Source organism: Trichoplax adhaerens, genomic scaffold, assembly GCF_000150275.1.
Source record: "Trichoplax adhaerens TRIADscaffold_31 genomic scaffold, whole genome shotgun sequence".
Taxonomy (NCBI): domain Eukaryota; kingdom Metazoa; phylum Placozoa; class Uniplacotomia; order Trichoplacea; family Trichoplacidae; genus Trichoplax; species Trichoplax adhaerens.
In genome coordinates this window covers 375508-390879 of record NW_002060971.1, presented here as the reverse complement: position 1 = coordinate 390879, position 15372 = coordinate 375508, and the positions used below count along the sequence as shown (strand labels likewise).

Here is a 15372-nt window from a genome sequence, read left to right as displayed (position 1 = left end):
GATGATAAGTACAGAGTAATCAAGAGTAATTACATAGATTTAATGACGTAAATTTTTAATAAATTGATCTCCTTGTTTTGCAATATTGTCTTCGACATTCCCAATCTTTCTTAACTTAATTTCCAAATCTTCCACAGAACTCTACATTATACACCAATACGGAAATACATGAATTAGTTGCCTGCATAAAACTAACACCTTAGATTTACGACTTATAGCAAATTGTCCTATTTCAAAGCTACACTTACATTGTGAATATCTTCGCCTTCTATTCCAGCTTCTTGTAGACCTAACCAGGAATCAGCTGCATCAAGGCGTTGCGCTAATCTCTATAAATTGAAATATTATAAAATGAATAAGTATTATTCCTAAATACTTTATACAAAATTCAAATAATCTGCTAATATCACGGAATTATAGCCAAATAAAACTCCTAATCCTCTATTATTTGACATCTGCTGTAAACTATTAATAAGGAAATAATATAACTGAGATAGAATAGCAAATATTAATTAGCTAACATTGCCTAGCTACTATATTTAAGTACGTTGTCTAATAGTAATTAAATCAGAAGTTAATGACAATAACCCAAGATTACAAACCTGATCGCGGACACTTTGATCTAAATCTTTCTTATGCAATAGCCATTCTTGCTGTAAGTTAGACCAAAGTTCATTGACATGAGCCATTCTATCACGAATAGCATTAGACGCAAAATGGCCACTATCAAGTAAAGCTTCACCAAATTCTATCCATTGAATATATCGATCGTGATATTCTGAAATATCGTTTTCTAAAGTACGCTTTCCTTTCCCTGTGTCTTCAAGACTAGTCCAACTCTTACTGAGATCTGGGCTTAAATATCTCATCATACGATTAATCCAAGAACTAAACGACAGGAAAGTACCCATGCATTATTAACAGTTGAAAAGGGAAAAGCTAACGAGTATCATAATCAATAGATGACCAATCACTTACCAAATATCTTTATATTCACGAGAAAATTCCTGATAGTGCTCAATTTGCTCTATTTTACCATCCATGGTGGAAATATTTTCTAGTAAATGCGACCAAATAATAGATAATTGCTTATGCTTGTCAGAAATATGATTAGCTTCGTCAGGGAATGTTTGCATTAGATATTGCTTCTCAGAAAAGACTGTTTCAACTTGTAGGTTAACACTATTGGCAAGATCCTCCTATCATTATCAATTGCATAATATACCAAATTAGTTTAGTTTATAATGTACACGATACCTATCTGCTGTATATATACTCTTTCTAGAATAAAGAAATCTTTACATTTCACTCTTTCCTACCTTTAATTGCTCATGTTTATTTCGTAGTAGAGCTAGATTGACACTTTCTGCATTTTTTTCGTCTACATTCAAGTTCTTTTCCGTTTCCTATAGAACAGCCAAAATGTAAAATAGTCATCAGTAAATGACCAGTATGGAGTGGCAGTAAGTATTGGAATTAGTATAGCTGGTGATTATCCTACCTGACTCCAATGTATAATTTCATCAACGTCGTGATAGTAAGTATGCAAATGATAAGCTCCAGTCAGATACTGCATGATGAAAAGAGTGAATTTCATAAAATTAGAATCATAGCACTTAATTTAAGAACAAGATTCAAGACATAAAATTGTTAAGATCCATGCCTGCTTTCGCCTTTCAGCTAATTCATATAAATGATGTAATTGGTCGTCAGCCTTGACCAGCTGATCTTGCAGTACACGATTGTGACTTTCCGGATGATTTAGTCTTTGAAGTAATTGCATGGATTCGTAGAAATTCTCAACTTGATTTCTGCAATCTTCCAGGACATCATAGAATTCATTCAACTTCTGGCGGATATTCTAAACACATAATAATCCAATTTCAAATTAACAGTAAATTATCACCATTCTTTGTCTACATTTTTACATCCAGGATATTATAGAATATATACAAATAATTCATCATTCATAACAAATTAATAGCCATTCTTCGTCATTAAATACTAGCGTATGTACTTGATATTTCTATTTTTAACTCACTATATGCGATACAGTAAGCTTAGCAACAAAATAAAGGTATTTGGAATAGATAACAAACCTCGACATGGTCTAGATCACGACAAGGATCATGAAGGACAGGTGATAATTCTTTCTCCTTCAGGAAATTGTACAATTTGTCAACTTCCTTACTAACTTGATGGGCTTGAAGGACGCGGTTAAGATGATCATGACGCTTACGAGCAAGATCGAAGACTTCAGTATATAATTTTGCTAGAGACGCCTGCAATCATATTTCAGTAAAAAGGATAATCGATTAATTTAATAAAAAAAAAAATTAGCCGTTGTAACGCTATTTATGGTAGTGGGTGTTATACTTTTAATTTTGTAGCAATTGGCAACTTACATATTTCCTTTTCATGGTTGATAATTCTGGCAATTCTTGCTCATCAAACTTATTAATTTCTGACTCAATGTTAGTCAAACGCTCATGATAATTGTCTAATTTTTGTTGCAAGATCTCCAAGTTTTGCATCAAGACCTATCCATATCGTAAAATTATATAATTATCTTGTTGAGCAAGTGGCTATCTAATCATATCAACAGTAACTTACCTGACTCATTTGTTCATTAACTCCTAAATCAGCACTTAAAACTTCAGCTTTCATATCTCCAAGAGTAGTTTCAATTTCATTCATGCTAAAGATTAGCTGCAAAATATTTTATAAAAATAAATATAAGATCAACGTTGCAAGCAATAAATTTACATATTTATCTTTTCTATCTTTAGCATCTGTGAAAGCAAGCTGTAGATCAAGATCATTGAATAAATGGAGTAGAAATATCTCATTTTCAGATATGAATATCAACTCATTTTACTTGTAGGTAGTAATATAATCATTAACAAGGATAAGATATTTTAACCTCTACTAATCTAACGTACCACTTGAATTTCAACGTTAGTCTGGAGATTTTCCCTTCGCTTACTGCTTTTATACTTAAAATCCGACCATCGATCCATTAATTCTTGGCATGATCGATCTGATCCTTCCAGTGAATATTGATCACCACAGTAGTGGAATGTTAATTCAGATGAAAATCGTATTACTGCATCAATCAAGACATCGTGCTCATTCATTTGCGCTTGCAATTCTTCATGTTTATGTAATAATTTCCTGACTTCATTTAATTCTTTGCCATAAAATGTTGAATTAACTAATGGCTCTTTCTCCTTCATCCATAATACTTCTTTATCACAGCTATAGATGAAACGATGAATTCTTAAATATTCTTCCAGAACAGCACCACGATATTCAGCAATTTCCTCTAATGGCTCAAATGATTCAGCTAAAACCTGTTGGCAATTCTTTAACGAATCTTCCAATAAATGTTCAGTCTGTAGCGATTGGCCAATTTTATCTAATAATACTACAACCTGATTATGATTATTCTGCAGTTGATTTTCAATTTGATGATGACGATCTAATAGCTCCGTCGTTGAACTGACATCGTGTCCATATTGATTGGAATTTAATTCACTTTCAACTTCTTTAATCCAATTGATCATATCTTCACATTGTGATAATAACTGTTGGCCGTTAAAGCTACTTATTAATAGTCCACGTAATTTATCAATAGTATCAACTAGGTAATGCCAACGATCATCAATTTCGTTTAGGCGTGCAGCAATACTTTGTCCAACATGCTTAGATTTCCATAATAAATTACTACCATGATTAATTAAGATGTCCACATCATCACGACGTTCAGCAACTTCTTTTTCAACTGTTTGGCGTTTCTCTAACTTCAAGGGTAAATTGGTTGGTACACTAAAAGATGCATCATTGATAATGGATATTTTCTCATTAATCCATAGTAATAATTCTTCACAGGTAGCGAAAAATTCTTTTACTTCTTGTAATTGCTCCAATTCTGTACGCCTTGATAAATAGATGCTATTAATGCGATTTTTAATAGTTAATAAACTATTTAATCGTTTTAAGATTGTTTCTTTATCATAATGGCCACTTTGGATTAAGGTGAGAGCGAATTTCTCCAATGCTATACGATCTTGATCATATTCTTCGATATTTTTATCCACTTCGTTTAATTCTTTCTGCAATAAATCAACATGATCGATACTGTCTTCCACCATATCATCGGTTAAATAGTGCTCATCTAAACGGTTGAAATTTTGCTCAATTTCATCAGCACGTTGCATAAATATATGCAAGTTACGATTTTGATCGAGTAATTTATCTCGCATTTCCCATGCATGAGTTAAATTATCATGGCGTTGAAACAATTCTTGGATAGTATCTTTCATTTCATAGGCTTGAGGTCGATGGCTATTTTGTTGATACATTTCATCGAGTTTTTTCAACGAATCGGCACATTTATCTAAATCATTAACTTGAGCATTATGGATCATAATTGCATTTTCAGAATCTTCTAATGTTTGTGGTAGTTCAGGTGCATTCATATTGCGATCAATATCATCCATATAGGAAGAGCAATATTTTTCTTCAAATTTAAATTGATGATAAAGCTGTTGATCATCTAGTCCAGCTTTACGTTGATCGGATAATTGATTGATTTGGGTCCATTTTATCATCACTTCATCATATTTAGCATGGATTTGCTCTTGATAGGGTGGACAAGATGTTAACATTGCGGTTGCAAGTTGATCAAAGTCGATCACACGCGGTTGTAAAATTGTAATTTCACCTTCAAGGCGTCGATAAGTAGCAATATAAGTTTGTGTGGTATCGGCTGCCGAGCCTAAATCTTGATTTTGTAACACTTCGATCATTTTATCTAACGCTTGGATAATAACATTAGCATCGATAACAAACGAGAAATACTGCCCAGCTTGTTTTAATAATAATTTAAATTGTACTATCGATTGTTGTAGTAAAGACCATTGATAATTTAATTGATCACGTTTAACTTGAATTAAATCCTGTGATGGATGTTGATGATCAATTAATTTTTGCCCATAAGCGACGATACTCTTCAAGTATAGCTCATTCTGTCGATATTCCTCTTCTTTTTCATTTAATTGGCGTTGTATCAATTGATTCTGTGGTAAATCATGACCTAACGATGGATGCTTATAGATGGTTAATCTTTCCTCAATCCATAGTAATTCAAATTGAGCATCTTTATTAAAGATAGCCATTTCTTTCGATTGGATTAGACAATGTTGTAATTTTTTATCGCTTGATTTCAACTGATGCCATTTATCTTGTAATTTACCGATCTGTTTATGGATCTCTTGATTTAATGGATGGCCAGTATCTAATAATTTTTGCCCATGACGTATAACTTCGATTTTTTCTTTCTCACATGGTAATAGTAGACTTTGGAATAAATGATTTTGGCGAATTTCAATGGATGGCGTATCAAGATAATATTGGCATATTTCATGGATGCATTCATCTTTTTCAACTAGTCGCCATCTAACTTCTTCAACACGTTGTGTAAAATCTAAATAGGCATGCTGGCATTTAGCCTCTTTCAATTTATCATTAGCATGATTATAAACATCATGATATTTAGGCTTAATATCGTGATTTATATTATCGGTCATCTTATGGCTTAAGCGTCCATCTTTCATTAATTGGATAGAATCACTTAAGCGACCAATACGATCTTTAATTTCGTTCAATTGATTTAATTGCTGGATAACTTCTTTAATACGATGATCAACTTGTTGCAATTCATCCAATGTTTGAAATTGTTGTTTCAATTTGCCTTGGATATCATTTAAATCGTGGACAATTTGTTGGCTACTTTGTTCAAATAAGAAATATTTATGTAATTGTTCAAGGCGTTGTTTCCTATTAGACCAATTAGTCTTTAATAAATCAGAATTCTCGCGCAATAAAGATAAAGCATTATATAAATCCATAGCTGGACGTCCTTGGCTGTTAACTAATAATTGGCCTTGGCTTAATACTTCTTCAATTAAACTGTCTTTCGAGCGCACTTCTAAACCATTAGCTTCATGACTACTTACTTGAACCATTAATTCCTGGCGTGATTGCGGTGTTGTCTCCGATGTAATAACCTCATTTAAGCTAACAGCCCACGATGCTAAATCTTTCACCGAATTCATACAACGATAATGTTGCTCGGATACATTTAAACGTGTAGCATAATCATCGCAAGCTAACTTTAATGTCTTTAATTGCGCCTGGACATCATGGGCACGTTGATTAATCTTGGATATTAATAAACTTAAATGTGGAAAATGCATGCGATCTACTTTAAAGACAGTAACTTTGACTTTATCTTCTAATGCTTGCACACTATTTAAGAATAATTCATGTTGGCGTAATAAACTTAAGACTGCATTTAAATTTCGACCCACATCTTGGCGTAATACTGCACGTTTACTATCTATCTGATGTTGGATATCTGTCAAATCCATATATAAACGATGAGTTGTAGCAGCCGATTCCAAATTTTCACCACGTTTTTTAATTTCTTCACGTAATACAGTCCAACTTTGCATCACTGAGACTCGTGCTGTTTTAACTTGATCTTGGATTGGGCTTTCTTCATGGATTAATGCATCGGATAAATCTTTCAAATCAGAATAAGTCTTGACTTTTAAGTCGAATTCTTGACGCAATATTTCATAACCATGCCATAAATCATCAACATGATCAATGTTACGTCCATAATCTGTCGATGATGCTAATTTCATCTTATTATGGATAAACGCCAATAATTCATCCGCTTGATGAATAAAATAAATACATTTTAAATAAGATGTTAATCGACTTTTTAATTGAACATTGGATACTTTTAATTGACGTAATTTATCCTGTAGTTGGCTTTGTTTTCGAGTGGTAATATCTTTCTTATTTTCATCTAGTTGCACAATTTGTTGGCATTCTTTTTGTAATGCTTTAATTTGTTTTGAATATTGATCACTATCCGATGCAATCGATTGTTGCAATAACAAGGAGCGATTAGCAGTATCTTCACTTTGATAATGATCGAGATTATGTATTAAATTAAGCTTGTCTTGCATGGTGGCTTCTAATTCTTCTGCTTTACTTAAATATTGCAATACTTCATATTCGATATCTAAGTATTTCTTTTTATCCTGAATGGTTGTCTTTAATTTACCTAATAATGTTAATAAAGTATTACGTAGAGGTTGAATTTTAATTTTCATCATGGATGAACGATTTTGTAATGTATCACCACCATGGATAATTTGATCGATAATTTCTTGATGGCCAGTTAATTCCAATTGTAATAAATTCAATCGTTTTTGCGATGCAATAACACCATCGATATCAGTAACAACGATTAATGAGGGTAAATTGCGTAAACGATCTTCAATCCATGTGGATTCATCATGAATTTCTTGATTAAATTGATGAAATAAAGCTGTTGCTTCAATACGTAATTTCCGTTGGACAATTTGTTGCGATAATAATTCATAACGTTGGATTAATCGTTGGCATTTTTGCATACATTTATAGGCAAGATAATTTTCATCCTGAACAAATTCTTGACATCGTTCGTTGATATTTTGCAATGTCTTATTGATCATGCCAAGTTGTAACTCATATTCTTTATACTTTTGATAGAGATGGCGTATAGCAACAATATCCTTACCATCGACATCATATTGAGAGAAATGTTCAATATGAGTTATTTTATCATCGATATCTTTCATATTGGTATTAAATGATTGCAATTGACTATTTTGCTCTAGACGGCGTCGTCGTAATTCTGTTTGTTGAATTAATTCACTCCACTTTTCAGTTAATAAATCGATGGATAATTTAGCTTCAAGGCCATGATCATGATATTTCTTAACTAATTGCTGCCCATAATGTACAATATCATCGACATGATCTTGATTAGCATTAATTTCAGCCTCTAAATTTTCATGCTTGGACAATTTACTCTGCGTATGCGATGGATCACGATAGAAATCATCTTGCCCTAATAAATGGATTTTATCACTTACCCAATCGATAATTTCATCCACTTCTTTAACATAACTTGCAATCTCTTCAATCACAACCAATTTATCATATAATTGATCATAGAGATTCCAAATTTGTTCACGCCGTTCAATAATACGACGTTGATAGATGGTAATAACTTCATCTTGTGGATGTCCACGTAATAATAACGCTTGAGCAATATTATTAAATGATGTTAAGCGATCATCTTGCATTTTTAATGGTCCTTCTATTTCGTTATAGCGCCTTTTAATGGTATCGAAATTGGATGGGCAACTTGTATCGGTATATTGAGTTAACAATTTCTCCATAGCATCGTATTTTTTACTAATTTGTTGATAATCGCGATTGAGTAATTGCCAATCTAAGCAATTGGACAAGTATTTGCAGTAATCATGCCAACATGTATTAAGATGATCTTGACTGGCTGCTAATTGTTCTAATCGAGAATTTAACTGTTCACGATGGCTAGGATGTTCTGCTTTCAGCGATTGGCCTAAGGCAATTAATTCGGTATAGTTTTCACGATGTAAAACTACCGTTGCCTCATTTTCTTTATTTTGCTCTAGAAATTCCTCAGCTTGGCGAACACTATCAATCATCGTATGACTGATATCGATATTACTTTCCATATTGGCTGCCCATTCTAATAAATCACTGGATTGTCGCATAAACTGTTCAAGACGGAATTCATAATCTAATGTACCAATCTTAGCTGTGGATTGTTGTTGCATTTGATCCCAGATCGAATTTAATTCCGACCATTTAGATTGCACCTGTTGTTGCAATTGTGGCTCTTCTATCGCTAACTCTTGGATTAATTTCGATAAATGGTCCATATCGCGTTGACCGCGTGCTATATCTTTTTGTAAATCTAAATGTTGATGATGATATTTCTTCGTTTCATTGGGTGAATAAGCTTGATCTGGATCATCCTGATCTTGTGTTAGATCAGATTGCTTCTGATCTAGCCACAATTTCAATTCATCACATTGCTGTATAACGTTGCGGACACCGATTAAATTTTGGATATTTTTTCCAGTTTGATTTTTCAAGGCTAATAAGACTTGCCAACGTTGATTAACATGATCGATCGATTTCACTATCTCATCGTCGAATTGTCGATACTTTTTGGATATAATAATATCTTTTCCAGCATCTTGAATGGTTTTTAGTTGTGCTTGTTTACTTGGTAGTTGGCGCTCTAATTGCTCAAAAGCTTTCTCTAAATGCGATAAATGATCAAGATTAGATTGATAAATTGGATTCGATAACGTGGTTATTTGTTGATTAATCCAATCTTCGATATCATCGCAATCACGCTTAAAGCCATGATAGTAATGCGTAAATGTTAAACGATCATAACGTTGGCCAGTAAGCGATCGTAATTGTTGATAGAGACCTTGTAAATGGCGTTGTTTCTCACGGATATCATTGATCGATGGCAGTAAACTTAAGTCAACAGCTGCTGTAATTTGTTGTGGCTTGGAATTTAATTCTTTTTTGGCTTCTTTTCGTAATTTTTTCGATGATTTGGGATCTTTACTAACGTGATAAAGGACCCGTGGAGCAATTTCCTTAATATAATTAGCCGGAGCATAACCTACACGACCTTCATCATTTTTAACAATCCACCAATCTGGGTGGCTTTTATCCATTAACAGTAAAACTTCATCGCGAGCCATAGTCATACTTTTCCCTTCAAATGGATATAAAGCGCGTACTTGTGGTACCTCAATTTCTGTTAACATTTCTTTGCCATCAGAACTTTCTTCCGGATCGATATCATCCAAAGTTTGTATCGGAATATGCTCTTGCTTCATCTGCTGCTGTTGTTGCTGCTGTTGTTGCTGTACTGGTGTTGATGGCAAGCCTTCCAGCATTTCAATAACTGAGCGGCATAAATTGGATAATCGCTGCATGTCTTCATCAAAATTATCCACATCATTCCGAACCATGGATAAATTCTGTAGCAATGTTTCTGTATTGCTTTCATCACGGCCATAATCAGTATTGGATACTAAGGGTAATTTTCCGTTGATCCATGATTCTGCATCATCACAATCAGCTAAATACTGTTGCAATTGGCCAATATCAATCAGATACTTTAAGCGTTCTTGACTTAGCCGGGATAGTGTTTGCCATTTTGATCTAGCTTCAGAAATGATATCTTTCAGCTTTTCGGCATCGATATTATTCAATTTGGATGCTTTCTCAGCATCATCCATCGTCTTTTCAAACATTGGCCTTCTAGCATGCATTTCAGAAACGAGCAACTATGAAGAAAAGAAATTAAATTGAAAATTCTGAATATATTGATTAAAGATCAGAAAATGGAATGATATAGAATATTCAGCTCAATATATTGTGGTAATAATATCTATTATACGATTGACTGCTATAGGAATGTATAAGAAATCTTTCCAGTAAACGCTATATTCTACCAACTGCAATTACTACATCGATTTGGTAATAGATCTAATACTCACTTCTTGTTTCTTTTGCATCCTAGGCACATTGCTTAAATCCTTTGCTAAAGAAGCCGTACGGAAATCTTGTTCTTTTTCTTTCAGCCAACCTAACTCTGCTTCAGCACTTCTGCGATAGGAACGAAACTCGAGAAATTCGCTCAGAGTTTCTCTTTTCCTCAAGCATAAATCAGTTATAGTATTGTAGAGCCTAACAAGCTGCGTATGTTTATCTCGAAGTTTAGTATACTCTGGATTGCCTGATCGGATATAATTTTGTATCTTATGCGAAGTCTTATCGATTCTTTCTCGAAGTGTTTCTAATTCTTTTTCAATTAAGTTATGTCTCTCTAATAAAGCTTCGACATTTAATGAAGACTGGTTCGACTCCTTCGTCGACAAGCGTTTCTGTAAAAATGAATATTGAAAATAAATTACAACTTTAAATTGGCTAAAATGTTATCCTACAGTATTCCTGAGTATCCTATAAATCGTATCTATGTGAGAAATAATTTCCTGTTCGCTATAGCTTTGAATAGCAAACTCGATAGAATAACACAGCATAAAATGGATAAGGAACTGTAAACTCATTCACGACCTATCGGTTAACTGTGCTAATTCGTACGAGAAATACTGCAGAATTGGTTAAGGTATTTATTCAAATCATTTTTATTCAGCTATTAAAGGACGTTAGGACCATCAAATACATTTAAACGCTAATATCTGATGATCAACTTACATCTAAGTCTTCCAATTCGAATGTTGCTGACTCTATCTCTCGATACAAGACTAACAATTCTTTTAAGGCATCAGCTATCAATTGGCGAGGGCGCAGTTTTGCTAGAATATCATGCCAGCGTGTTTGTAACTTTTCAGTCCTTTAAAATGTAGAAGTGAGAAATATTTCTTTTAATCTTATTCTTTACTATAATAAGCAGAAGTATAACCGTATTCTGTCCAGGTTGTATAGTATAATCAAGCAAAATAGTAAGCCTTACTTTTGGCGAATATCATCAGCTCCATGGTAATTTCCGTTGACTAATTCATCGGCTAATGAAAATAATCGCATAAAACGATCCTCCTATCGATTATAAAGTGGAATCCATTAAGCATCTAGTAATAGCAATCTAGAAAATCTATTGCTGGATATGATGGAGTAAGATATCGAATCGATTGAAATGAATTACCCTTCCTTGGATATCATTCTCGATGGCTTCTTGACGCTGAATTGATATTTCAACAGAACGCTTATCATTATATTGAAGACTTTCGTCTAATAAAATATCCATATCGCTTAGCCAATCTTCATGAAGACCAATCTACGCGTATAAATGAAAGTAAATGTAATGTTATTTAATGAGTTAAAATAAGGAATAAACTAGGCTAGAAATACAGTATTATTAGACCAATGATAAATTACCGCAAGTATTATTTAAAATCGAGACTTTACCTTTTTGCCAAATTTAGCAGCCAAATTTTCAAGATGTTCTAATCTATAGGTATGGGAGAATTTAGCTCTACTTAGTTGCGATGCAATCTCAACGATAAAAATTTAATTATGATAACGTATCATAAATCTTAAAGCATTCATGGATAGAAGGTGTTACCTTTGCATTTCTTGGCGCAAAGCGATTTCACGTCCATGTTCAACTTTTTCAAGCTTTTCCCAAGCCCGATTTATATCAGAAATAAATTTGCCTTCGTTGGGAGTAAACACCTTTTGATTGTTAGCTCGTAGCTTGGTCTGAATGTTAAAAAATAATACTTCCAAATTGCTTCTTTCGCTTAGCCTAAAATTATCAAAGGTAACATTAATAAAGGAGCAACGCATGATTAAGCCGAGAGAAAATTGAAGGATTATAATCATATTCGGGAAGTCTGTTCTCAGCACAATCTCCAAAAAATTAGCAAACTTGATCTATTGACTAAACCAAGCTTACTGAGCCAACAACTTTATAAAGTAATCAACTATCTAATAAAATCATTTTAAGATATGATAGGAATTATTCGTACTAGTGATAAAATCGAAGTAAAATCTGCTGTTACTGGATACTCCATGGCTCGTCATTAACGAATTGATTTGCAAGCTTTAAATAAGTAATTTAATGCTATAACGACTAACTTTCTATATGCCCATTGGATAATCTGTTTACTCTCATTACTGGATAGTTAGAATAGGGCAACACTAATTAGTATTATGATACTGCAATATTAAATCTTACTTTGGTGGCTTTTCCGTTGTACGATATTGGTTAAATTTTATCATCTCCTTCTTAATCCGTTCGATAGTATTGGGAAAATTTCTTTCAGAGAGCGTTTCGATGGTTTTGGAGATCCATTTTAATAAATCATCAATGGACATGTAGTAATCTTTGACCATTTTCTCTACTTCCATAATCAAGCCAATAATCTAAGAAAGCAAAGAAATGTTCCTAATTTAGATTTATCCATGCCTAAAAGGTCTGTAGCAAACTGTAAAAGCAACGTGGATAATGAATAGACTTACCTTGCCAATCCTTTTACCACCCGTTTTCTCAGTTCGCATTTTAGCAAAGTATTGGTAGTAAGCAATCAAATAGGTCATAATGGATTTTTCATCAGGCCTAACTACATCCACATCTAGCCAATATAAGATCATAGATTTGGTTAATAACACAGGAGAACGTACAGAAAAATGGAATTTCAGATTTTGTAGGCCATCATTTCTACCTTCTGGATCCAATAATGGATGAATGCCTAGATCTTTTTCAGCGACACGGAAAGCATTTTCTAAGTTGTCCAAATGTTTTTCCGGCGGTAATGATCGAAAATCGATTAAATCAGGCCTAATGGCATACATAATACGTAGAGTTAGCAATGTTGAGACGAGATTTATTTGTTGATACTAAGTGATAGGTCTAAAATCTCCTATCCTGAAATTAGTTTTGGTCGTACCTGAAATGATGGATTAAGGCATTAAAAGCCAAACCATTGCTCCAACTAGAAGTGAAATTCTTAACGTTGACACCGGGATAACTACAAATTGCCAATATCCATCACAAATGGGTTTAGACATTGATCGACAAGAAGAATAAATACTAGGACTTAATATTAGGCGAAAAAATATCAATTACCCTGTAGTATTTCGTTGGCACCATAATAGCAAAGCTTCTTTAGCAGAACGTTGTTCAGCGCTTTCATCATCTAATTGAACTTCTTGGATTTGAAAACGCAATATAATTGTCCAAATCAATCCTAAAACTAAGCGTGGATTGCCATCCACAATGTCTTCAGCGCCAATACTTTCCAACTTAACCTAATCGATTCAACGATATGGCTGTATTTAAAAATTAATCTTACACATGTGGATCATTTGCTTTCTGAATGAGAAAATAGCACTACGAAAGTACACTTGGCTATTACTCATTTTTATAATCTTACCATGGTTCGAATATAGCTCAATACTTTGCTGACATTTTCCATTTTTTGCACTCTTAAACGGCCAGAATCTAATGTAGGATTGATAAGAATGAAAAAGCAACATTGTAGTCAAATCCAATTCGTGCTCGTTTATCCTAATGTCTAGTCCTACTTACTCATTCTACCCAAGGAATTGCCGGTAATATCCTCCAAAAGGCGGTGAAGAGCTTTTCCATCGCCCAAATCTTCAAACAGATCTCCAATCTTGAAAGGAGTCTAATATTGTCAATAAATAATTAAAACATGGTTTAAATCTTCATCTTGACGGTTATTGAATTGGAGTTGATCAGGTTCAAAATTGCCATCTTCATTCTAACGGAAGAGAGCCGATATAAATTGGCAAAGTGTAACATTGCCATCATTTTTTTGGAGTTCTATTGGAGTTTGCTACAGTTATTAACCCTTCAATAATTCCTACGCAGAAGTACGGAATTTTTTAACTGAAAATTGCCCTTTCTCCTTCTTTCTCGAAGAGGAAATGGCCTTCCTCCATGAAATCGGTGCCATTCTTAAGCGAATCGATATTTATTAGCAAAGCATAAAATTGTCATCTCCTTTCTAACGGTTAATCATTTACGGAGTAAACTTATTACGAGAGTCGATATTTATTGGCAAAACAAATAATTGCCATCTACTTTTCTAATGGCTATCCATATCGAACTATAGCTATTGACCGAATGGATAGTTATTGGCAAAGTGTAAAATTACCGTCTGCTTTCTAATGGTTATTCATTTCGGACTACAGTCATTGTGCGAATAGATATTTATTAGTAAAGTGTAAGATTGCTATCTTCATTCGAAGAACTGTCAACATCGGAACGAACTACAGCTATGGAGAGAATCGAGATTTACTGGCAAGGTGTAGAGGAATAAATGCACCATCTACCGATGCCAACCAAAATAAATCAAAATTGAAGTTGACTCTCTTCATTCTAATGACCATCCAATATCGGAACGAATTTATCCAGAATCCAATATTATTAGCTAAGGTAAATGAAATACCTGTTCTAAAAAGGAGTTCATCCATTTTGTGAAAGTCTTCTTTTGGATGTTGATACGCTCTTGCTGCAACTCTTGGATCCGACTGGAACCAAAGTATGGCTTCAGTTCGTCAGGATCTTGATATTCTACTTAATAAGAATGAAATTACGTTTAAACTTGGACCTTATAACTTGGATTGCATAACATAAATAATCAATGCAGTCTTGCAATAATCTTGCATCGTATTGATGCTTAGGAAAGTGATAGAATCATTACTCAACAGAGTATGATATTAAGGGAGTGAAATCATTTTGACAAATCCTCTACTACGGCATGTTTACTAATTCTTCAGATTTTTCGATGGCAAAATGTATAGAAATTATAGCTGTGTGCCTTAACTATTCTTGCATAGACACGTTACATATATGCGAAAAATCCAGCCCTTCAGCTTCATGTAGAAATAAAGTAT

At 33.6% G+C, this 15372-nt stretch overlaps 1 protein-coding gene across 1 annotated transcript; it reads right to left on the bottom strand.

The window, feature by feature from the left end:
* Positions 1-539: 539 nt before the first annotated feature.
* TRIADDRAFT_33212 (uncharacterized protein) lies at positions 540-15017 on the bottom strand (the record flags this gene model as incomplete). The annotated part of the gene is made up of 23 exons (XM_002117838.1): positions 540-888; positions 979-1199; positions 1320-1406; positions 1502-1557; positions 1642-1861; positions 2100-2282; positions 2406-2540; positions 2614-2709; positions 2943-10271; positions 10485-10871; positions 11203-11341; positions 11462-11544; positions 11651-11782; positions 11914-11956; positions 12071-12253; positions 12686-12873; positions 12970-13082; positions 13173-13288; positions 13398-13478; positions 13577-13758; positions 13884-13951; positions 14039-14138; positions 14925-15017. Coding segments are annotated over 23 exons (10584 nt in total), but the record flags the coding sequence as incomplete, so codon positions are not given.
* Between the last annotated feature and the right edge of the window lie 355 nt (positions 15018-15372).